Source organism: Mus caroli, unplaced genomic scaffold (assembly GCF_978045245.1).
Source record: "Mus caroli unplaced genomic scaffold, Mus_caroli_1 scaffold_2, whole genome shotgun sequence".
NCBI classification, from domain to species: domain Eukaryota; kingdom Metazoa; phylum Chordata; class Mammalia; order Rodentia; family Muridae; genus Mus; species Mus caroli.
This window is the reverse complement of record NW_028227257.1, coordinates 21,355,549-21,377,887: the sequence shown is the minus strand read 5'-3', so window position 1 is coordinate 21,377,887 and position 22,339 is coordinate 21,355,549. Positions and strand designations below refer to the sequence as shown.

General features: G+C 52.5%; 1 protein-coding gene across 4 annotated transcripts in view; it reads right to left on the bottom strand.

The window, feature by feature from the left end:
• The window catches only part of Kiaa1755 (KIAA1755 ortholog), a 33,232-nt gene extending 10,893 nt beyond the window's left edge, over positions 1-22,339 (bottom strand). The window contains exons 1-10 of one of the 4 annotated variants that reach the window (XM_085832682.1): positions 22,171-22,339; positions 19,636-19,735; positions 18,548-18,716; positions 13,648-13,845; positions 9,684-11,028; positions 9,080-9,262; positions 6,614-6,737; positions 4,867-4,960; positions 3,322-3,405; positions 1,577-1,693 (exon numbers count right to left, since the gene is read on the bottom strand). In XM_085832682.1, the coding sequence (XP_085688808.1) occupies positions 1,577-1,693; positions 3,322-3,405; positions 4,867-4,960; positions 6,614-6,737; positions 9,080-9,262; positions 9,684-11,028; positions 13,648-13,827 (2,127 nt within the window). In that variant the 5' untranslated portion in view covers positions 13,828-13,845; positions 18,548-18,716; positions 19,636-19,735; positions 22,171-22,339. Of the gene's footprint in view, positions 1-1,576; positions 1,694-3,321; positions 3,406-4,866; positions 4,961-6,613; positions 6,738-9,079; positions 9,263-9,683; positions 11,029-13,647; positions 13,849-18,547; positions 18,717-19,635; positions 19,736-22,170 lie in introns of all 4 variants that reach the window. The other 3 variants (XM_021156917.3, XM_021156915.3, XM_021156916.3) reach the window with 3 other exon arrangements.

The following is a 22,339-nucleotide window of genomic DNA, read 5'->3' as shown; positions in this document are numbered from 1 at the left end:
GGTGTATGTGTGGTGTGTGTGTGGTGTATGTGTGGTGTGTGTGTGTGGTGTATGTGTGGTGTGTGTGTGTGCATGCATGTGTGTGTGTATGTGTGTGTGAGAGAGAGTGTGTGGTGTGTGTGTGTGGTGTATGTGTGGTGTGTGTGTGTGTGCATGCATGTGTGTGTGTATGTGTGTGTGTGTGAGAGAGAGTGTGGTGTGTGTGGTGTGTGTGGTGTGTGTGTGGTGTGTGTGTGTGTATGTGGTGTATGTGCTGTGTGTGTGTGTGTGTGTGTGTGTGTGTGTGATGTGTCATGGAGTTGGTTCTCTTCTTCCACCTTTGCATGGGTACCTCGGATGGAACTCAGGTCACCAGGCTTATATGACAAGGGCTTTTACCCGCTGGGCCAGCTCACTGGTTGCTTTCTCTGAGTTTGTTTAGTTTCTTGCAACAGGGTCTCAGGTAGCCAAGGATGACCTTAAACTCTTTGTCTCAGGTGCAGGGATGGACAGCAAGCCTCTGCCACTGTGCCCAGCTAAATACTCTCATCCTCATGATGGTTGAATCCACAGTTACACCGCACTCAGCAGGACATGAGAGTACAGGCCTGTTACCCCAATACTTGGGACTCAGGAGGGAAGGAGGCTCTTGAGTTTAAGGCAAATTGGACCACAAAGTCAAGAATATATGGCTACATGGTCTGAGTTATGTATCTAGACCCTGCCTCAGACAAACAGGGCTGGGCCTGGAAGTTCAGAGCATACCACTCCCCCGGCTCACTTGGGGACTCTTGTTCACATCCCAGGGCCACTGACAAGAAAAAACAAACCAAACAATTCAAACAAGATCGCCTACAAGAAGAGCAGATAACCAGCCTGCATAACAGGTGTCAGACTGTCTGAGGAGACAGGGGTCCTCCGAGGAGGGGTGACTTTGCCCCTAACCCTGGCTGGAAGCAGTTATAACTTGGGAGAGGCTGTTGGTCATGCCACAGTGCAAAAGGGAACCGCAGACCCTGACTGAGAGGTCCAGTGGGTGGAGGGGCCCTACGTGGGCCTTCAAGATAGAGTATTCCATGGCTGCTGCCTCGCTGGTGGCTGGTGGCCTCCGGAGTTAAACTGGGCACCAAACCTGTGGGCGCAGGGCAAGGAGCCAGGAGCAGTTTCCTTCCCTGCCCTGTAGGCGGCAGTGCATACTAACCCACCGCGTCTGCGCTCATCAATCCGCTTTCAGCTGACAACAGCCGAAGCCTTCCACGTGTGCCAGATACCCTTCCAAGCTCGTCACTCACATTAATTCAGCCCTCATAAAAAAAAAATCCCATGGAAAGGCGACCTCATTACCCTCCCCATTCCTCACTTTGCTAACGAGGAAGGCACGGCCCAGACAAGGTGGGGAAACTCACAGAGCAGAGCTGGACTGGATCCTAGCAAGCTGGCCTCAAGAGCCTAAAGCCGTACTGGGGCTACTCCGTAGCGTCATTGTAAATGTTTGTTGAATGACTGTCTGTTCTTGGCAGGGTTGAGGGAGCCATGGGGCAGGGCGGGGAAGGGGAGAGGAGAAAGGTTGGAAATTGAAGGCTCTGAGGGTAGACACCTGGAAGAATTGCACCCATTCGCTGTGGTGGTAGGGAAAGGGGCCCTCCAGAGCCTCCGGCAGCTGGCTAGGGTCCACGTGGTTTCTGAGGGCCTTCAGCGACGTCAGTACCTCCACCTGCAGAGAAAAGGAGACTCAGAAGGAACAGAGGACTCTCCCGAGAGATGTAGGCGGTCCTGCTTAGATCTCTGTGCAGGCTCCACATCTCCCACGGAGAAGGTCCAGAGTGGTGTTCTGAGCGGTGAGTCTTCTCTGGAAGCTTTGATAAATCCTTTGACCCAGACCCTGATTCTGGAATGGTACAGACAAGCCACACATACTGCTACTCCCAAGTCTCTGCTCAAGGAAGACATCATCAATCAACTGCAGCACTCACTGATCCAGAACTCTTTCTCAGCGCTGCTGTCTCAGGGATGAAATGTATGTAGTTCTCACACTGCTCTCAAATGACCCATAAACAGTGTTGTTCCCTCCTAGGGGCTGATGGTTACCAAATCCTAACAGTGTCCCCTGAGACACAGAGAAGGCATTTGGCAGGCAGCAAGGTTTCAGGTTTGAGCTGGAATAGCTCCCAATATGTAGGCTTTGGGTGCAGGGATGGATTCATCTGCTATCCCAGATGTTCCAGGGACCATTCACAGTCAGCAGCCCCATCATCCCCTCTGAGCAAAGAATTGCAGGATCCCAGCCCCCACAGGAACCCCTGAATCAGAGCCTACACCTGGATAGATCCCAAGGGGTGTGCCCACTCAGATCCTACCACAGCACCCACCTGCTAGCCCAGGGCAGGCTGGCCCTTGGATTTAAGAGTTATTTTTGGTTTTTTAGTTTTTTGTTTGTTTTTTTTTTCGAGACAGGGTTTCTCTGTGTAGCCCTGGCTGTCCTGGAACTCACTCTGTAGACCAGGCTGGCCTCAAACCCGCCTGCCTCTGCCTTCCAAGTGCTGGGATTAAAGGCGTGCGCCACCATGTCGGGCCTTAAGAGTTATTTTCAAGGCAACCAGTCTGGATGCTGGAGGCAGGTTCAAACTTGAGAGGCAATGCTAAACTCTCCCCGTGTCTCTTTTCTGTTTTAATCAATGCTATTTTATTGCGTGTGCATACAATTGCTACTGAGCACATGCGAAGGTCAGAGGACAACTTTCAGGAGGTGGTTCCCTCCTTTCACCATAGGTCCCACGTGTTGAACTCAGGTGGTCAAGCTTGGCCGCAAGAGCCTTTACCAGTAAAGGCCCATCTTGATGGGCCCCATGCCTGTTTTCTAACCCAGAGGAAGGAGGCCTCCAGAATCACTTCCTGCAGCAGGCAGAGTCGGTTCCCACTGCCCTGTGGGGCAGTGTGCTCTCTCACAGCCTTTAAGTCTGGAACGTCTGAATCAATGAGGGGGGGGGAATGCGGGGAGGGGGGTCCCAGAGCATCGGGGACTCCAGTTCTGCGTCAGGCTGTTGGGTGGTCTTATCCCTAACCTATCTGCAAAGGAGAGGGACTGCCTAGATGGAGTCTTGCTTGCAAGTTGATCTCTGCCCTGTGGGCATCTTAGTCCTGTGGGAGTGACCACCAGGAACAGCTGGGATTCCAGAGAGGTCACGTGACAATGGCTCCTGGGAGGGGGAGGGGGACATCCCTGGCAATTCTTAGGCTAGGGAAGATGCTTTCAAAGTGGAGCACGATCATGCAGTTCTTCCTCCCTTTGCCTGGCTCCACTCAAGCCCGGCCCCTGCCGTAGCTGCTCAGGGCTCCTCTCACCTGGGCAGGTAGCACAGATAGCTGGAGAATGGACGCCTTTTCTCCGAGGAGGAGCACTTTACTGATGGAGGCCGGAACCAGATCCTGTGAAGAGAGAGCCTCTTCAGGACTGCTGTTTTCCCCTCCCTCTTGTTGCCTCCTCCTTCTCCCTAAGGGACATGCAGAGGCTTGGGGTGGTCCCCAGGTGGGGGCTTGTGTGGCATGTTTGGAGTGAGCCTCTAGCCTCAAGAGAAAGCAAATCCAAGCTGTTCTGCAAGACTTCCTTGAGGCCTCAGTTTCCCCAATTCTGACAAGAAGTCAGATAGCCAGGTATATCATACCTTCGTCTGCCCAATTGTCCATACTGGCTAGTCAAGATTCTGCCCTGGCAGAGGGTTTATGCTACCTAAGGCTAAACCAATCAGAGCCCTGTATTACCCCAGAACATGGGGCTTAGTCCATGTGGACTCCTGAGCCCATCAGGACTAAGGATACACTGAGAAACTTTTGCGGGGACTTCTCTCACTGTGTCCGGCTGGAATCAAGTCAAAGACTGTGTGTCTTGCAAGCTACCGGGAGCCATGCTGCCCCCTAGTGGAAGTGGGGCCTTGAGAAAATGTCACCTTTCTAGCAGGAACTGCACAGAAAACAGGGTTGGTGGAACTCTCTGAGCCTTCGGATGGGGCCCTACCCACAGCTAGATTCTACTTTTGGCTGTCAGAACGTGGGCCTGCCCCTGTAAGGCAGTAGGCAGTCCTGAGAAGTCCGACCCCACAGCCAGAAGAGACCAGGCCAGACGTTCCTGCAGCTCTCTGTGGGACAGAGTTAAGACACAGTCTGTGGCTTGATTTTCATTTGCGGTGCCTGGCTCTTCCTTGCTCTGTCACACACAGTATACTGAGCTAAATCACAGGATGTAAAACTTCCCACCAGCTCCTCAAGCTTATAAAACATTGATGTTTCTCTTGTTCCCGGGATTACAAGAGGGATTTGCTCTGGGAACTTCTCTGAAGAGTCTCCTCTGCCCACCCCCTCCCTCTCAAGGTGGCTCTCTCTCTCTCTCTCTCCCTCTCCCTCTCCCTCTCCCTCTCCCTCTCCCTCTCCCTCTCCCTCTCCCTCTCCCTCTCCCTCTCCCTCTCCCTCTCCCTCTCCCTCTCCCTCTCCCTCTCCCTCTCCCTCTCTCTCGCTCTCTCATCCTCACTCCTAATAAAGCTCCTCTCTGGATTTTTATGGGAAGTCCCCTTTCTCTTTAAGGTCCCTGTTGTGTCTGCACCATCTCTCTCTAAAGTTCTACCTCTCTCCCCAGCCCTGAGCCCCTTTCAATCTACTACAGTGCATTTTCTGAAGGGAGCCATTCCATTCATAACTTGCTTTCCAGGACTTATGGCTGCCGCTTTTAACCTCTTTATTGATATTTTGAACCAGCCTGCTTCCTTTGCCTAGAAGTCTGGCTGGAGGGCCTTTTTAGCTGCCACTGAAAGACTCTGCCTGGGTTTTGTGATGCCAACCACAAGCCCTGGGGTCTCTCAAGACCAGCTAGACTAAGGCACTCTACCTGGCACTCACCTGGATGCTCTGCAGGGCACTGACCAGACCAGGCCTCTGGGTCCCTTTCCTGGCATCAATCACCAGCAGGAGCCCCTTGGCTTTATCTTCCAGCCTGAGGGTAGAAAACCGAAATCAGGTCCTGCTGGGCAAGGACAGCCTGGTGGAAGAGACGTGGCTCAGAGGTTGTGTGTTCCATTCCCAGAGTTCTAAGCAAAAAATAAATAAAATGAACCAACCCCCCCCCCCAACACACCCCTGTTTCTTTGTGTAGGCAGGACTCCAGATTGTTCAGAATTTACCAGCCCCCATGTGTGGCTTCTGACCTATAGAGGCTGCACTAGTAACCCAACTTCCCTGGCCAATGACTGGGCTAGATGGGGTCATGTGACCTACCTTTTCCCAATGAGATGAGACAAGTTAACTAAATGGCTTCAGAACAGGCTATTTTCTCCTTTAAGGGGCTCTTTGAAGGTGCACGGGGGTGGGGGGGTGGGGGGGGTGAGTATTGGGAGGTGGGGACAAGCAGCCAGCAGAGTGAGACAGAGCCCTAAGGAAACCCCCTACTTTGTATATAATTATTATAACTCATGCAGCCTTGCAGGGAAGTGAGGAATTCTGGGTCTCAGGCAGACAACCAGAGGCTGTTCTGAATTTGAACTTAGCTGCCTGCACCTGCCTCGCCCCCTGCTGGTGTCACCAGAGTGGGCATGGTGGAGAGTGGCTGCTTCTCAAATCCCAGGCTGGTCCAGTTATAGGCCTAGGTCAAACAGCAGTCCTTCCCTGACCCTACCTAATCCAGGGCCCTCAGACTTTGAGCAGCAGGTGGGAGGGGTGGAGTAGGGGAGTAGGAGGTACAGAGGGAGTCCGGTGGGATTTGGAAGACACCCCCAACTGCCTTCAAACCTTATACCACCAGTTCACAGGCACAGCCTGTGTGGCCCCCATGGGTACCTGGTCACCTGGACACATTGTTTTATGTCCCCCTCACCAACAAGGCTGTTTGAGAATCAATGGCTCACTAGTGTAACACACCCAGTTCCTGCCCAGTGCAAGGGTGGCATACATGCTTGCTGTGACCATCCTCAGGCAGGTGTGTGTGTGTGTGTGTGTGTGTGTGTGTGTGTGTGAAACCAAGACACAGAGCAGCCAAACAGGATACAGCAAGAGGAGTTGGCATCACGTAGTCTGCTCATGCCAGTTTCTTGTGACCCTACCCAGCCTCCCTGGTAGTTGGGGGTGGGGAGCAGGGTGCGCCACAAAGGAGGAAAGTCAATGCTACAAACCACAGAGCAAAGTGGATGAGGGAGACGTTCCAGGGTTCTGTCTGCCCCAGGGCCAATTCTACAGAGATGGCGGCCATTTTCCACCCTGGCTTCCCAGGGGAAATCAACCTCTCAGCTTTTCTGTGCCATAACAGAGCTTCTCAGAGACACACCCAGCCACATCACTGTGAGTAGGAACCTTACTAAAAATGCAGATTCTCAGGCCTGCTGACCCCTCAGCGCTGGGGACAGGCTGAGTGTTCTGTTCAGCAGCTCATCTATGACTCCAGTACACTGTCAGATCAGAACTGTGGGCTCCTGCTGTGTGTCTGTGGAAGGTTCCCTGTCTCACACCAGTCCGGGGAAGGCCCAGCTGCCATCCCTGCACCTAGCCTATGGCTGGCTCTTTGATCGTACGGTGGATGGAGGGATGTGGGACCTCTCTATTACACCCGGCGGAAGGGTGAGGTGGAGATGGTCAAGGTATGAGAGTGTCTCCTTACCTAGGGACACTGCATAAGTAGGAGAGCAACTCCGCGACCTCTGAGGTAGTACACCATGGTGCCTCCCAGGCATCCTCCGCGGTTGACACCAGAAGCAGCGGTCGCCCCACCTTGTCCCTACCACCTGAAGAAGAGAAGACACATGAGCAATGACGATTCTGAGGAGCCCTCCATGGGAGCCTCCTCTGTGACTCTTCAGGCCCTTGTCTACATTGTTTCTGCCTGGAAGGTCCTTTCTTCTCTTCCTTCTGTGACCTCCAAACTCCTATTCAGCCTCCAAAGGCCCAGCCTCAAAGCCCCTTCCTGAGAAAAGTCTCCCCGACCTCTTCTTCAGCACAGAGGACTGCTCACTCAGAGCTCCGAGGGGTGCCTCTGTATAATGCACACACCCCAGGAAGCAAAGCTGAGGCAGCGAGCTCTGGCTCACAGAGCTCACTAGTTGATATCCTCATTTGCTGTGTGTTCCTGGGTTGGTCTGGGCATCTCTGAGCTTTGGTTTCATCTATCTGATGAGACAGATTCAGTTCTGGAGAGATGAGGTTTCTTTGGGGATTAAGTGAGCCAGTTCCTGTGAGTGTCCGACACTCAGCCAGGATCAGTGGGTGCAGCTGTGGTGACTGGGCACCATCTTTGTCCCTGGCTTACACAGCTTGTAGCTCTGTACTCTTGACAGGCCGTTTCCTGTTCTAGGGATGGTGGGTATAGGTCTCACTGTCCTCTCAGAACTCAGCATAGCTGGCAGGGCCTCCCTTCATCCTGTTCTGCTTGTCTAGTGTGCCTCATCCTCCTATCTCCAGCTCCTGAGATCCTTTCTGTCCCCCAGTCCAGCCAAGGCACCATTTCTGTGTTCCTTGTCTTCCTGGCCCAGGATCCTGTGGTAAACTGCCCCTACAACTCCACTGCCTCCTGGGATTGGTTCCGGACAGCATCGGAGCACAGAGGCCTGAGGTGTCAGCCAGGGCATTGAGGTCAGAGCAACACAACTCTAACCCTGTAAACTCAAGAGCCTGCAGAGCGCAGATGGACCCAGTAGCCCTGCCTGCCTGCTCTCCCTAGCTCCCACAAGGTACTAGTGGAGTCAGTCCCTGCACAAGTTTGAATAACAAAGGGTCAGACGCTGGGTGTCCTAGGACACAGCAATCATGGTGCCTGGTGGGCTCTGCCTACCCAGCAAATGCTGCCAGGACAGGAGTAGGGCAATAGGCAGTGTCCGACATGGGAAGCATCACTGTACACCCGATTAGCTTCTCACTGACCAAGGAGACCTCTGTGCCCAAAACACTGCCCTGGCCTGGTAGGTGGTATCAGAAATACTGTCTCTAGCCCTAGAAAACCCTTTCTGCTATGGCCATGCTGGGTGACCAATGTCACAGAAATAGGAACGGTGGGTGGGAGTGCAGGAGGCTCTTACAGCCACTGAAAAATTCAATAAAGCATCAACAAATGACAGGTACACCAGCAGATGGCCACTCTGGGATCTATGGGTAGATGGTGGCCTGGGAGATATGGACGTCGAGGAGTAGCGAGGGATAGTTAGTTCCCAAAGGCATGGTAGCCCTTGCTGCTTCTGACCCTAACAAGTACTGTTTTCTGTTTCAGAAACACTGCTCCCAACATTTCCATGGCTAACTCCCATCACTACTGAACTTCTTCCAGAAGCCTTCCTGGCCTCTTCCATGGGAAGCCTGGACCAGGAGTACTATCTGTGTCTCCTCAGTTCCTGGAGATTTATGTTATGTTGGATTGCAATGACCTGTTGAATTTTCTCTAACACCAGAATAAAGGCTTTGTGAGTACAGGGAATCACATCAGACTTGTTTCCTAACAGCACTGAGTCCAGGGTTCAGGAAACAGTGATAGAATAGCTACCTGCAGCATGGAAGCTGGAGGGACTCAGAGCCTCATAGATGCCTCCTTCCCTGAAGACTTACCCTTAGCTGTACTAGCTTATTGGCTCAGCCTGCATCCCATTCCAGGATCAGCCTGCAGTTAATGACTGACAGACTCAGGCTCAGCCTGAAGTTAATGTCTGACACACCCAGGATCAGCCTGCAGTTAATGTCTAACAGACCCAGACGTTCAATACAGACCCTCATGCCTTAGCCAGCTAGGTGGTATAATCCATCCCTCGGAGCCTCCCCAGAGCCTGGCCACAGTCTTCTCCATCCCTTCCTCTGCCTGCCTTGCTTCGCTCTGTCCCTTTCTCGTGGGAGCCTTTCCAAGAATGTTTGTCTCAGGCTTGGCCTTGGCTGCCTCCCTGAAGCCTTGACAGATGGATGGACAGATGGTTGGGTGGATGGACAACTGAACAGACCAGTGAATAGATACCTAGAAACCGCTTTCCTCTAAGCCTAGCCTTTGGCTGGGAATTTAGCAGCCTCCTGGGCCTCCCCCCTCTCACCCCCCCCCCCACCGCCAGTGTCTGGAAATGCTCTGCACCCCTGACTCCCCTCTGCACCCTGGGACCTGGCAGGCAGGCTATCCCGGACTGGAGAAGCTTGACTCCCAGGGTCTCAATCCTGGGCTTAGTCCTAGAACACTCCTCCAGGCGAAGTCCTCCCTCTGGAGGACCTGCAGAATCTCTCCGGAAACCAGGCGGCTCCCCAGACAGTGGGCCTGAGCCAGATGTTGTGGGGAGAGTTGTTCCATCTGGGGAAGAAGAATGACAAAGCAGGAGATGTTATCCAGGAGACAGACTTTTCGAGGGACAGCGTTTCCTCTCCCACCCAAGTGACAACACAGCTTATAGTGTGATCTGCTCTCTGCCAGTGATGCTAAGTTCTTTCCTTCAGGTGCATCTTTGAACCATCAGAGCATCTCTGAGATATAAGTCCCCAGCAGAGAAAGAGGCCTAAATTCAGAGGCTAAACGTCTGGCCAATGTCACACAGCATGCCCCAAAGCTGGAATGTGAACCCAAACAACCCCAGTAGTGTTGCTCAGCTGGACAGTAGTGAGATGTCTTTAGCCCCCTGAGAGTGGGACAGCAGTGTGGCCCTGATCCTCACAGCCCGAGTCTTCTGCACCAAGATATAAGTCTGGCCCTTGTCCTGCTAAATGTGGGCTCTTACCTTTGCCTGGAGCCTTGGCTTCACAAGGCTGCAGAGAGTAGAGGGGGCACAGGGCCTTCCGAGGCCTGGCATGCTGGAGTAGGGCCTTCTTGGGGGTCACATGGGCTACCCTCTGTTCTTTCAAGAAGGAGCACTGGAGCCCAGGAGCGGGGGACCCATGGAAGGAGGCGTTCTTATTGAGGCAGTCCTCAGGCTTGGAAGCTCTCCCACGTCCTAGTGTGATCTCCTCTGTCTTTGTCTCAGCCGCTGGGGATCCAGGGCCAGCTGAAGACAGGAGGGGAGAGAATGCTTGTCTTGGCCCAGGCCTGAGCCGAACCATGGCTTCTGGCATTCCCACAGGCTTTTGCATCTCAGAGGCTGCTGGTTCTTCCTCAGTGTCTTCCACCAGGCCAGAGGTACAGTCCGGCAGCTTCTCCGGGACACTAGTATGGGGCTTCTGTGGCTGTCGCACTGCAGTGTGGCCAGACACTTTATGCCTGGCCTTTCTCCTTGAGCCCCCAGTACAGGGCTTCTCCCCTGAGCCTGCTGGCATTTCACATGCCCATCTTCCCAAGGGAGGTGCCCCAGCACATCCCGAGAGAGGCAGGGCCTTTCCAAGCAGAGGTGCCCCCTTAGTTCTGGGTCTTGTCTCCTGTGATTTTTGAATATCTACACTAAATGTCACTACCTCGCTGTCTAGGGATGCCCCTCTATACTCTTGGGGAAAGCCCAGAAGAGCCACATAGTCCCCCTCCAAGCTCTGGCTGGCCTCACTGTCTGTCCTGAAGGCCAGCTGACCTGGCCTTGCTGGCTCCACCTTGATGAGCCCTGGATACTTGTCCCCAGACAACTTCCCTTTACCCTTCTCCCAGATCTGGGCCACAGATCCCTTGCCGCCCAAGTCGCCAGCCTGGTATGGCTCCTGGGGTCTGCTCAGATGGAGGCCTTCTAGTGGACAGGAGTCCCCGTCTAAGGAAGGGACCTTCACTATTGGGGGTCTGTCATCTACAAACTCTGGACTGGTAATCTTGGTCCAAGGCACAGGTGTGATCCCATTTTCTGAAGCCACGAGACAGTTGTGTAAGGGACGTCCCTCAAAGTCATTGTTGATGGCCTCCAACCATTCTGGGGTGAAAATGAGAGAGTAGGAGGACTCAGGAATTGGCTTCTTGTCCACCTCACGGAGGTCTGAGGAGAGACACTTGAGTGTCATGTGGACAGACTGCTCCTCCCAGGACTCTACTTGAAGGTAGAAATCACCCTGACGTAGCAGGAGTGGATTGAGTGGTGCCAGGTGTACCACAACCTCATCCCGCAGACACAACGGCCAGCCCTCATGCAGGAAGAGGCAGTGGGTATAGAGGGCCTGCAGAGAGAGAGTGGGGGAAGCATAAGAGAAACTGGCTCCAGGGGACCTTGGCTTTGGTCAATTTTCTTCCCTCTCCCACATGGGACCTCAAATAGCCAGGGACCAGGCAAAGGCAAGAGAGATGCCCAGAACCAGGCACCAAAGAGGCCTTTGCTCTCAGAGTGTGTGAGGTCACTTGCTCCTATCCTTGGTGTTGACCTTGAAGATGCTTGCTAGCCTCCTGGGCCAGAGGGAAGGCCGTGCTCCAAGAACCAATCAGCAGGTGCCTTCCATGGCAACCCTGCTTGCTTCATGACCCTCTCTTCCCATCTACCCTAAACTTTTCCCAACCCAGCTAGACCCTCCCTCCCCTCAAAGCCAGGAAGACATGGATCTGAGGTCTAAATGGGTTGTTTATATCTGTAACAGAGCTGCTCTGAGATTTGATCTCTCTATCTGCAAATCAGAGTTGAATAAAACACACTGGTATTTCTGGGCTGGCGTGAGATAGATCGAGTACGGATGCAGAAGGGAACATGAATTCACTCCCTTCTGAAAATACCTGCTTGTGTGCATGTGTGTGTAAGTGTGTGCATGATCAAAGCAACATCCATGGGGAGGTCACAGAATAACTCTGAGGCCTGGGTTCTCTCCTTTCATCTTTGTGTGGGTTCCAGGCATTGACTTTGAGTCACCAGGCTTGGGTGGTAAGAGCCTTTGACTACTGAGTCATCTTGCCAGCCCTGGTGTCTGGTTTTCAGGCTGAGCATTTAAAATGACACAGAGACAGTACTGAATGAGAAGTTGGGAAACTTGACCTACCTCTGCCTTGCCAGACCAGCACCTTAAGATGGCCATTGCTAGATTAGCCATTGTAATCTCTCTCTCTCTCTTTCTCTCTCTCTGTCTGTCTCTCTCTCTCTCTGTCTTGCCCACAGGGGTGGTGGTGTGGCGCTTCAAAGAGGCAACATGAATTCCCCATAGTCTCAGTAATTACGTCTTGGTTTGAAGCAGAGAGCCTGACTGCAAAGGACCTACTGTGCGTCCGTCTTTGCTCCTGCCTATTCTGAAGTGACATGGATTTGTCCATGACAGCCAAATCAAAATTAAAAATAAAGACATAGAAAGGATGTGAATTTGCTACATAGAAAGTGGGGGGGGGGGACAGGGAAAGCATGGTTTTGACTTATTTTTCCTTTTAAGACAGGGTCTCTCGTGTAGCTCAGGCTGGCTTAGATCTTCCACTGTAGCTGAAGATGACCTTGAACTTCTGATGCTCCCGCTTCTGCCTGCAGAGTGCTGGCATCATGGGCATGCATCACCATGCCCTCTAATGTGGATGAATGCAGCCCCGGGGCTTTGAGTGTGTCAGGCAAACTCTCTACCAATGGCGCTATGTCTCCAGGCCTGCATTTGTGGTTTGGTCAGCTGAACAAGGTGTGGCTGGTCAAGAGGAGGTAAAAGGGGGTGGAGTGGGAAGAGGATCTTCATGCAACAGGGTCAGGGAACCATGGAGAGGCCATTGGCAAAGGCTTCTGGGAGACACTGCATTCTACTATTCCCATTCGGGTGCAGTTGCCATGGGGTGGGGGTGTTCCTACTAGATGCTGTGACTCCTAGGATTGGCAGCGTGGCTCTTGTTGGGGGTGGCAGTGGGAAGGGGAACTAACAATTGCTCAAGGGGCATTGGCAAACTTCTGAGGGACGAGGGCAGGGGGAATCAGAAGTTTGACTCCTTGGTGATCACCTTACTATTGTCTTAAAACGAGAGAGAGGGGGACAGAAGGAGAGAGAAAGAGATGGAGAGAGACAGACAAAGAGACAGAGAAACAGATAAAGAGACAGAGCGACAGAGACAAAGAGACAGAGACAAGAGAGACAGACAGACACAGACGGACAGACAAGGGCAGAGACAGACACATGACTCAGGGGGTTTGGTCAATCTTAATACCCAGTTCCTCTGGTCAACTGTGATTGGTCCAGCCATGGACACATGACCACAGCCTGGCCAATAAAGATCCTTCCTGGGACTCTTCTCTTTACAGCTGCTGTAGCTGCTGGCCAGCAGAGAGAAGCAGAGGCAGGAATCAGCAGAATGTATCTTCCAGTGGGTTGACTGGGGTCGGCTCAAGCCTGAGTGGGGACTAAGTTGTTTTCCACTACTGCCTAAAACATTTGGTTTCTCACTTTGCCCCAAGAGTCACCACCCTGAAATCTCAAGAGCTTTTCAGGGCTAAAAGTGACAGTGTCTTTGGGCAAGCTCTGGAACATTCTCTGTTGCCTCTGTGGAAGCCACCTCACCAGAGCCAGAGCCAGGTGGTACCACGCATGGTTCCAGCACCCAGGCAGGCCCCTCGAGACCAGGCAAGGTCAGTAGACACCTGGATTTACCCCCTGTTGGTAGAATGTAAGTGCCATTGGCTGTAAGGCGTCAGAGGATCAAGTCGACTAGCTTTCTCTCTCTCCTGACAGGTGGCCTTTCCCTTCCGATAAGCAGTGGCTCTTGGGAACTCTCCCCACAGCCACCATATTTCTTGTGGGGGAGACACACCTTGCCCATCTCTTTCTCTCCTCAATTCCAGCCCTCAGGCCTCCTTAGGGAGCGCATTACCACAGCCCAGGCCCTCCCCGACTTACACAGGCGGCTTCCCGCACTTGCTCACACAGACGCTTGGCAGGGATGAGAAAATCCAAGAGGAAGCTCAGCCCATCTCCCCGGAAGTCGGAGTCCAGGAGCCGGAACACTTGACCCAGGACAGTGGGAGCGGTGGCTTCAAAAGGCGGGTAGAGTCCTGCCAGGGCATGCTGGATGGCCATGTCAAGGGCGGAAGGGTCCTGCTGGGGACAGCAGGGAGGAAGAACAGTTACAGTAATAGTGTGGGCAGGAGCAGTGACCGCTCCTGTGAACTTCAGACCCTGCTGACTCCCATGGTCAGGGCTAGCCCCTCACTTCACCCCAGCCTACCTCAGGAACTTTCCAATCCCATACCTCCTTGCCTCTGCGCATCCATGGCCCCACAGCCAGACCCCATAGTGGCACGCCCTTTGCAGCTTCCTTCATGACAGCTGCCCCATCGGCCTTCAGCCAATGGCCTCTCCTTCTCCAGCTCACCCACCTATGACTCTTCCCCTGTCAAGTTTTATGACCAATTTCATGCAATCACTTTCTCTGCCTCGCCAGCCTTTAGTCTTCTGTACTTCAGCCATCTTCCTCCAGGACCCTAAAACAGGACTGACTCTAATACACCCGGCCTCCAGCAGCTTAGGTCTAACTGCTGTGCATGACACCAGCCTCCCCGAGCCCTGCCACCTCTGTCTGTTCCTCCACCATGACAAGAGGAGTCTCCAGCTCACCTCCAGCCTCTGCCAAACACCTGCCTGCCTCTTTCTCACCTCACCTGGCAACGCCCTCTTCATTTAACTTCAAGACTCAGGCCAGCCTTTGCCTGTTCTGGAAGGTACTCAGACTTTACCTTCTTCCTCCCGGTGTTGTCAGAGGTCCCCCTTCTCTGGTACCTCATCAGAAAAGTTCCCACATTAACTTCTGGTCCCCAAAAGGGCAAGGGGATCAGGCAGGACAGTACCCAAAGATACCCGAATGCAAATCTCCACAGCCTGTGAGTACAGGCAGAGGGACTGGAGAGGCAGAGGGACTCCGAGAGACTCTGAGGCAGGTGAAAAAGCACAGCTCACTCTCAACCAGATTCCAATGCCAAAGAGAGAGGCCACGGTCCTTCCCATCTGGGGTCCACACAGCAGGCCACCCGCCCCCATCATTTCGGCAGAATAAGTGAATAAGAAAATGAACACCTACAGATGCACTCTGAAGGAGGGTGGGTCACCATGCTGACATGCTGCTGAGCTGTGTGGTGGGAATGGGGAAGTCACTCCCCAGAGGGGGGTGTGTGTGTGCGGGGGTGTGGGGGATCCTTAGTCCGGTAGAACAGGAAGGGGTTTGCCCGGCCTACAGGCCTCACTCCTGCCCCAGCCCCACCCACCTGCCAATCCCTGCTTCTCTACTGCTATGGTCTGAGTGAGAACAGTCCCACAGGCTCACATGTTTGAACACTTGGTCACCAGTTAGTAGAACTGTTTGGGAAGAGTTAGAAGGCGTGGCCTTGTTGGAGGGGTGTGGCCTATTGGAGGGGTGTGTCACTGGGGGTGGGGCTTGAGGTTTCAACAGCTCAAGCCATTCCCACTTGGCATTCTCTGTCTTGCCCTTGTAGGTAAAACACCTCTCAGCTACTGCCTACCACAGCACCAAGCCTGTCTCGTGCCTTGCTGCCTGCCATGATGGTTATAGACGCTAATCCTCTGGAACTGTGAGTGCCCAGAAAAACTCTTTCTTCTATAAGTTGCCTTTGTCATGGTGTCTTTACAGCAATAGAAAAGTGACCAAGACACCCACCAACCTGGGGACAGAAAGAGAAAGAGATCCCAAGTGTCATCCAAGGACATAAAGCCAGTAAGTCCATGGGCCTGCATCCCTTCATGCTGTGTGCCCCACTTCACCCTGTCTATGCTGGGACACTAGCACACCTGGCTTCTACCTCCTTTTGTGACCTTGATTAGGGACCTGCCCCCTCTAGACCTCATCTCCAGCCCATCTGTCTGGGGCATCTCATTTTGCAAGCAAAGGGTCAGAGCCAACCTTGCTCAGGGTCTTAGTGAGAATGAGAAAGACAGTGCGCATCCAACCCAGATCCATGGCAGTGCAGACAACTGGCTTCCTTTCCCTGCCTCTGGCTGCCTGCTCCGTCTGGGGTCCACTCCTTTCAGGATGGTCTGCCCAGGATTCTAGTGGCCTAAAGAAACCACAGAGGAAAAACAAGGTCTGCCCACTGAGTTGACCTTGGCTTACACAGGCTACCTACATCTGCCACGTGCTTTAGCTACCTCTAGAGGTGGCTGGAGGGTGGGAAACTGTGACAGGCAGACAGGCTACACTCTTGGCAGCTCACTATCTATCAGTCAGGGCCTCCTGGGTCTCAGAACTGTCCAAGAATTCAGGAAGGACATGGTGAACAGACCCCAGAGGCTGGAGGGAGGAATGCTGGCCTCTTGCCACGACAAATGAACTGGGCAGGCCAGCCTGGGACCACAGGAGTCTAAGTGTTGCTGCCAGACTCTAAATGATCGCTATGAAACTTGATCAATGCATTTCCATTCCTTCCCAGTGAGGGCAGCCCAGCCCAGGAGTCTGTTATTCATTGCAGGAGCCAGGCATGAATGGATGCCGAAAAGGATGAAGACAGGACCCTCTTTGCAACCTGGGCCAGAGAAAGAGCCCAGCACCCCAGCCAGAGATTGATTTATGAGATGGAGCCCTAGTTTTCTTTTTGAAGTGCTGAGCTGGAACCCAGGGTCTGTGCACGAGAGGCACCAATAAGCTAGCGCAGCAGCTCCTTCCACCGCCCCCTCCCTCCATCTTTCCCCACTGAGCCACACCTCCAGTCCTCAGTCTTTTCTGATAGGTTCTTACTAGAAGCTAAGGTTAACCTTGAACTCACTCTGTAGCCCAGGCTGACCCCTACTCCCTACCTCTGCCTCCTGAGTGCTGGGACCTCAGGTGTGCACCACTGCTCTGGGCTGTACACATTTGTCTTAGCAGCTTTGCAGTGAGCCTGCTCTATTGTCGTCCTCAATGTTCATTTTATCAAGCAAAATCTGTAAATGCGAGGGGTGCAGTCAGATATACTTTTACCCACGTATCCATCCTTGCAAACCTTATCTAGCTCAGTGTACAAGAGTTCCGTCACCCCCACACAGAGGCTCACTCCTAGCCAACTTCTCCCCACCTCTAAAACCAAGTTTCTATTATAATGTTTTTAAAGAAATTTTTCCATACAGTATAATCCACAGAATGTGAGTGGGTTCAGACAGAACCCAAGTGGGCATTAAGCAACGTTAGCCTGAGGGTAGTGACGGGCAGGAGCCTCACGAGGCAGCCTTTTAATTTTCTTCTGAGCTTACTACATTTTCCAAACATTCTGGAACCAGTGAGTGTAGTTTTTAATAACCATGGGGAAAACATAGAAGTGTGATCCTGTACTTTTAAGGCTGGCTCCTTTTTTTAAATGGCCTCGCCAGATGTTCTTAACTGGGCCTTCTGAGATGTGGGTTGGACGGCCTTAAAGGTCCAGATCTTTCCACTTACTCCGAAGAGCCAAGATTCTAGTCTCATTTGGCGTGGCTGCTTCCTCCTCCTCCTCCTCTTCCTCTTCTTCCTCCTCCTCATGGGAAGGGCTAATGTGGGCAGGGTCCTAGAGCATCCCCTGCACTCTGTGGGAAAGCTAACATGTGACTGGGAAAGCACTTGCCTGATGTGCACAGACTTGGGCTCCATCTCCCACCACAAACAGAAAAGTAAACAAACAGCTAGAAAAGGTGAGACACTGACTCTGCCACACCTGGTGACTTTGGCCACAGGCAATAAATAAACACACGTATAAATAGGAGTCTCTGGAGTGCCCAGATCTCCTCAGAGAGTTTTCTTTCTGCAATTGACTATGGTTAAGGCAGAAGCTCACAACTGGTCAAGATGCAACGAGTGTCTGTGGCATGCTCAGCCACAAATGAACGTCTGTATCATACATACCATACTGGCACATCCGATTGACGGCTCAGACCATCATGGAAGATGAGGCAGAAAGGTTTTAAGACCTAGAGGTTGGAGACGCCCAGCTGGCTTTCAAATCCCAGCCTAAACAAGTTCCAAAGGAGTGTCCCCCAGAACTGCTGGGGACAGTATCTCCTGGCCATGACAGAAACAGGCACTCGTGAGTTCACGGCGCCTATGGTTTCCTACACAAGGGCTGCACAAGATCAAGCCAGTCCGCACTCCAGCATGAAGTGGGGAGAGACCCACACCTTCCTTCCCCTGCTGAGAAGGAGCAACTGACAGCTGAGACCTTCTGCAGAAGGTAGAGTCCATTTTCTTTGATGGAGAGTAGCCCTGAGTAGATTAACCAATCTCTAGTGGATGACCCCACGACCATGAATATATAGGCAGCACAAATTGAACTCCACCAGTTATAAAAACAAAGCAAAACAAACAAAACAACAACTACAACAACAAAAACATAGGATTTGGAAGGGAGAGGGGAGGGAGAAAGGGTCTGGTAAGAGTTGAGTATGATTAAAATACATTGTATACTTGCTTGAGATCCTCAGAGAATTTTTCTTTTTCTCTTTCTTTTTCTTTTTTTTAAGCACCGGGCATATCCATTCTAGGGCCCTTCTGGAATTGTCCATATAATTTTGTTCCGGAAGGTGTGGGGTAAGGATGTGGTTTCTAAATGGACAAATCTGTAGTTGCTGAGGAAGTTCCAAAGGTCTGACCTCAACCCATGTCCCTGCTCCTGCCTGGGGAGGGTCTAATGAGGGGGCTTGCTGGTGAGAAACGGAAGCAGATGAATGTGAGAAAGCACATCACGGACCCTTGCTGAGGTCCCCCAACCACCCACCTCAGAGGAGCAACAGGCTTGGGACACTGCAGCCTGCCCTGCCTGATCTACCGAGTACTCAGTAAACCTACCAGGGTTTTGAAGGTTGGCCAAAGCAGCAGATCTGTGAGCCAGCTGCTGCCCAGCAGGTGTCAGGCTTCCAGCTTCCTGGGACTCTCTTGAACTTGTCTAGGCTGAGGTCCCAAAGTCAGCTCCCCAACTGCCTGATCACGTCCAACTCAAATTGCTTGCGCTTTTTGTCTATGTGTGGGTGGATGGGGGTTGGCGTGAGAATCCAGCTCTTTATAAGCCAGTTTTCAAATCCGCTCTTTATAAACAAACTTTCAAAACTGGAAGTAACAGCCCAGATGCAGTGAGCCGGGACAGGAGTGGGTGTCAAAAGAGCGGTGTTCAAATCCAGCTAAGCCATGTGGCATCCAGGGAGTTGCTTCTGCTCCTATGAGCCCTCCCTATTCTCATGTTTGTCCTTGTCTCTACTCTTCTGTGCCTCTGGCCTGGGGCACAATTTCTCCCTCAAGCCACAAGATGACAAAGTTGTTCCCTAGGGCTGCCTCTCAGCTGCCCTGAGTAAGCCTTCTGGGTGAGGCCTGAGCTAGGTCCATTCCATGTATGGTTCTACATGATTGTCCTGATAATTCTGTGGGCTGGCTATCTTCTCCCCATTTTACAGGTTAATCAACAGAGGCTCACATCACCCTTCTGGTCAGTGGACAGGAACATCACGTGAGGCTTTCTGAAGACTTTCAGACACAGAGCTGTGGCCCTCAGTAACATCAGGTGGCTCCCTATTGCTTCAGCAGCTTGTCAGCCTAGGGAGGACTGAGGTTCCCCCATCCCATTGTCCCTGCTTCCTAAACAGCCCCAGCTCTAGGAGGGGCCCCCCATCTGCCTGCCCCATGTGCAGGGTTTTCTTGCTCACATACTTGGATTAGTTATTTACCTAGTCTTTATTCTTGATTACTCAATGTTTGACTTTTCTTCCTATTCATCTTCAGTGTAAATTTGCTTTATTTATTGTCATGTGTTTGTGCCATTTCAATCACTTCCATGACAATTCCCTCTAAGAGCCTCCTCGGTTAGCCTATGGCATCCCCTCCTGGATACCCGCTGGCTCTGCTCACGCTGTACCCATCTCTGTATAAGGGACATGCCTACCCACCATTCAGAGTCCTGCCAGAGGGGCATCTCTTCTTAGGTTTCCAAGACACCCGGGCTCACAGGCAAGGAATACAGACTCCTCTTGGACGCGCCCATTTACTCTAAATATGAGAAAGAGTTGCAGGTTGAAAGCTGGCCCAGGCAGCTTAGTGGGATCCTGCCTCAAAGTGAAAAAGAGAGCTGGGGGTGTGGCTCAGTGGTGGAGCCATTGCCTAGCATGCATGAAACCATGGGTTTTTTAAAAATCACAGTATTAAGTCTCCTCCAGAGGCCAGCAAATGGCTCAGCAAGTTAAGGCACTTGCTTCCAAGCCTGACGACCAGTTTGATTACACTACAGAAGGCGAGAATCCACTCTGAAAGCTGTCCTCTAACCTCCACGCGCAACGCATGCTGCAAAGGCATGCTAGAGTGACATGCTGCAGTGAGCGGATTGTGAGCGGATATACCACGGTGGTTTGGTTTGGGAGGATATTACAGGAAAGAGGAATTTCCCGGCAAAGAAAGCACATGCAAAGGTCCTGGGGCAGGAGGGTCCGTGAACCCTGAGGGTTTCTGAAGCCAGGTCTGAGTATTCAGGGCTCAAAGATGGGAGAAGAGGTAATTACATTTCTAGTCAAAGGGAAAACAGTGGTGTAGACCCCAGTGCTCACATAATAACCTGGATGTCGTCACACACATGGTCACACCCCCATCACGGAGCCGAACAGGCATGGGAGAATCCCTGGGATTTTTCCAGCCTAGCCAATAAAATGCAAGATCCAAGTTCAGGGAGAGACCCTGGCTCTAAGGAGTGAACGGCTTACGTGTGATGCAGGCACACATACACAGGCATGTGCTGTGCCATACATACCTCACGTGTATACATATACAAACATGGACATTCCCTCACACCACATCACAAGATACACACACATGCACATGCACACACATGGGCATGCACACACATGCACACACACATATGCAAATAAAGGCAGAGATGAAAACATGGCTGTCCTACCCCTCAGGAAAGACTCTCTCAGATGTTCTGAGGAGCACCCCAGGGCCTGACCTTTGACCTGAGAATCCGGGGTTTACTGAGGGTTTGTTTGTTTGTTTTTAAGAAAAATGAATAAACCGATTCCGTCAAAACCAGAGCTTTGACAGATAGATGAGCTGTGGCACTGAGGTGACTTTGCAGGGTGCGAATTCCAGCGGTTCTGCTTCATACTTCTGGAAGGGTGACATTGTAGGCTCCTCGGCTTCAGGCTCTCATCGGTGAGATGAGGGGCTACAAGTCTGCAGTTAGAGTTGGTGGGCGTGGTATGTCTCCCACTCATAGAGAGCCCAGCACAGGGTCTTGCTATAGAGAGATGCCAAATTCTCAGACAACCACTGCCTTAGGCCGTACCACTTAGGACGTACTTTTATGCCCCAAGAACGGTGTGTACCGTGCCTCTGGGCTCTGGGGTGTGAGTTTGGGAGCCTAGTTTTGTACTGTCTGTGTGCAGAGGTGTCTGTCCATATTTCAGCCCGAGCAAGCTGATACATGAGCCCCGTGTGCTTGTGTTCATTGTGGTTCGGGGATTGGTGTGTGCAGGCACGGAGTGAATGCACCTCTCTGTAGAGCTCTGGGTGTGGATCTGCACAGGAAGGGAAGCCCACCCAAGCCAGCACAGCAAATCAGAGTCAGGGGGTGAACACCCTGGCCCATCTCCCAGCTCTGTCCAAATCCCCGGAGATTTGCAAAATTGCTCCAGAGAATCCTCCCCAATCCTGAACCTGTCTGGAGCCCAGCTAAGACTCTGAGCAACAGACTTCACTTTGACTCCTTCTTCCCAGACACTGGCACAAAGGCACACACAACTCTCTTAGAGGTCCCGTTCCCAGGTGCAGTCCAGGGAACCCATGCACAGAAGTACCCCCTCCGCCTTCTCCCCAGATGCCTCTACACCTCATGCCCATGGGAAGGCCCCGTGCCAAATCACCGTGTCTAAAATAGCAAAGACACCCAAGATTTGGTGAGCAAGTCCCTCGAACCCACTCTCCTGCCCTCAGGGTCCGCCCTTTCCCAGCACTACTGTTCTGTGCTGGGTGGGGGGGGGGGGGACTTTGATTTCCTTCTCATTCCAGACCCCCTACAGGACACAGCACTGTCAGTCAGCATAAAGTTTAAAGCGGTAAAAAAAAAAAAAAAAAAAAAAAAAATCCCAAGTTTTCTGCAAGGCTCAAGGTCCAGAACTCTAGTTCAGATTTGCATACTGGTTTGGAGCGAGATGAAAGCGTGCATCTCTGCAGAGAGGCCCAGGCAGGACGCGAGGCCCAGGGGTGGATCTGAGCCCCACTCTTGCCCTAATTCTGCGGGAGCTGCGCACACAGTTAAGCAACGACCCACACTAGGAACCGAGTGTCTCTAGGTGCGCGCGCGCGCGCACACACACACACACACACACACACACACACACACACACACACACACACACACACGGGGGCAGAGGGGGGGCCGTGCCGGAGAAGACCCAGCAGAGTGAGGTGGTCCAGGCCCAGGAGGGCGTTACCATGGTGATGCTCCTCCGGTCCCCGCGTTGGCAGTCTCTGTCCCGCGAAGCTCTGGCTCTCCTAGCTCTGGAGAGAGTGCGAAGGGCGAGCGGAGTACTCCCAACCCGGTCTCATCCCGAGGGGCAGTCAGACCCGGACAGGGAAGAGGGAGAGGGGACCCAGACTGAG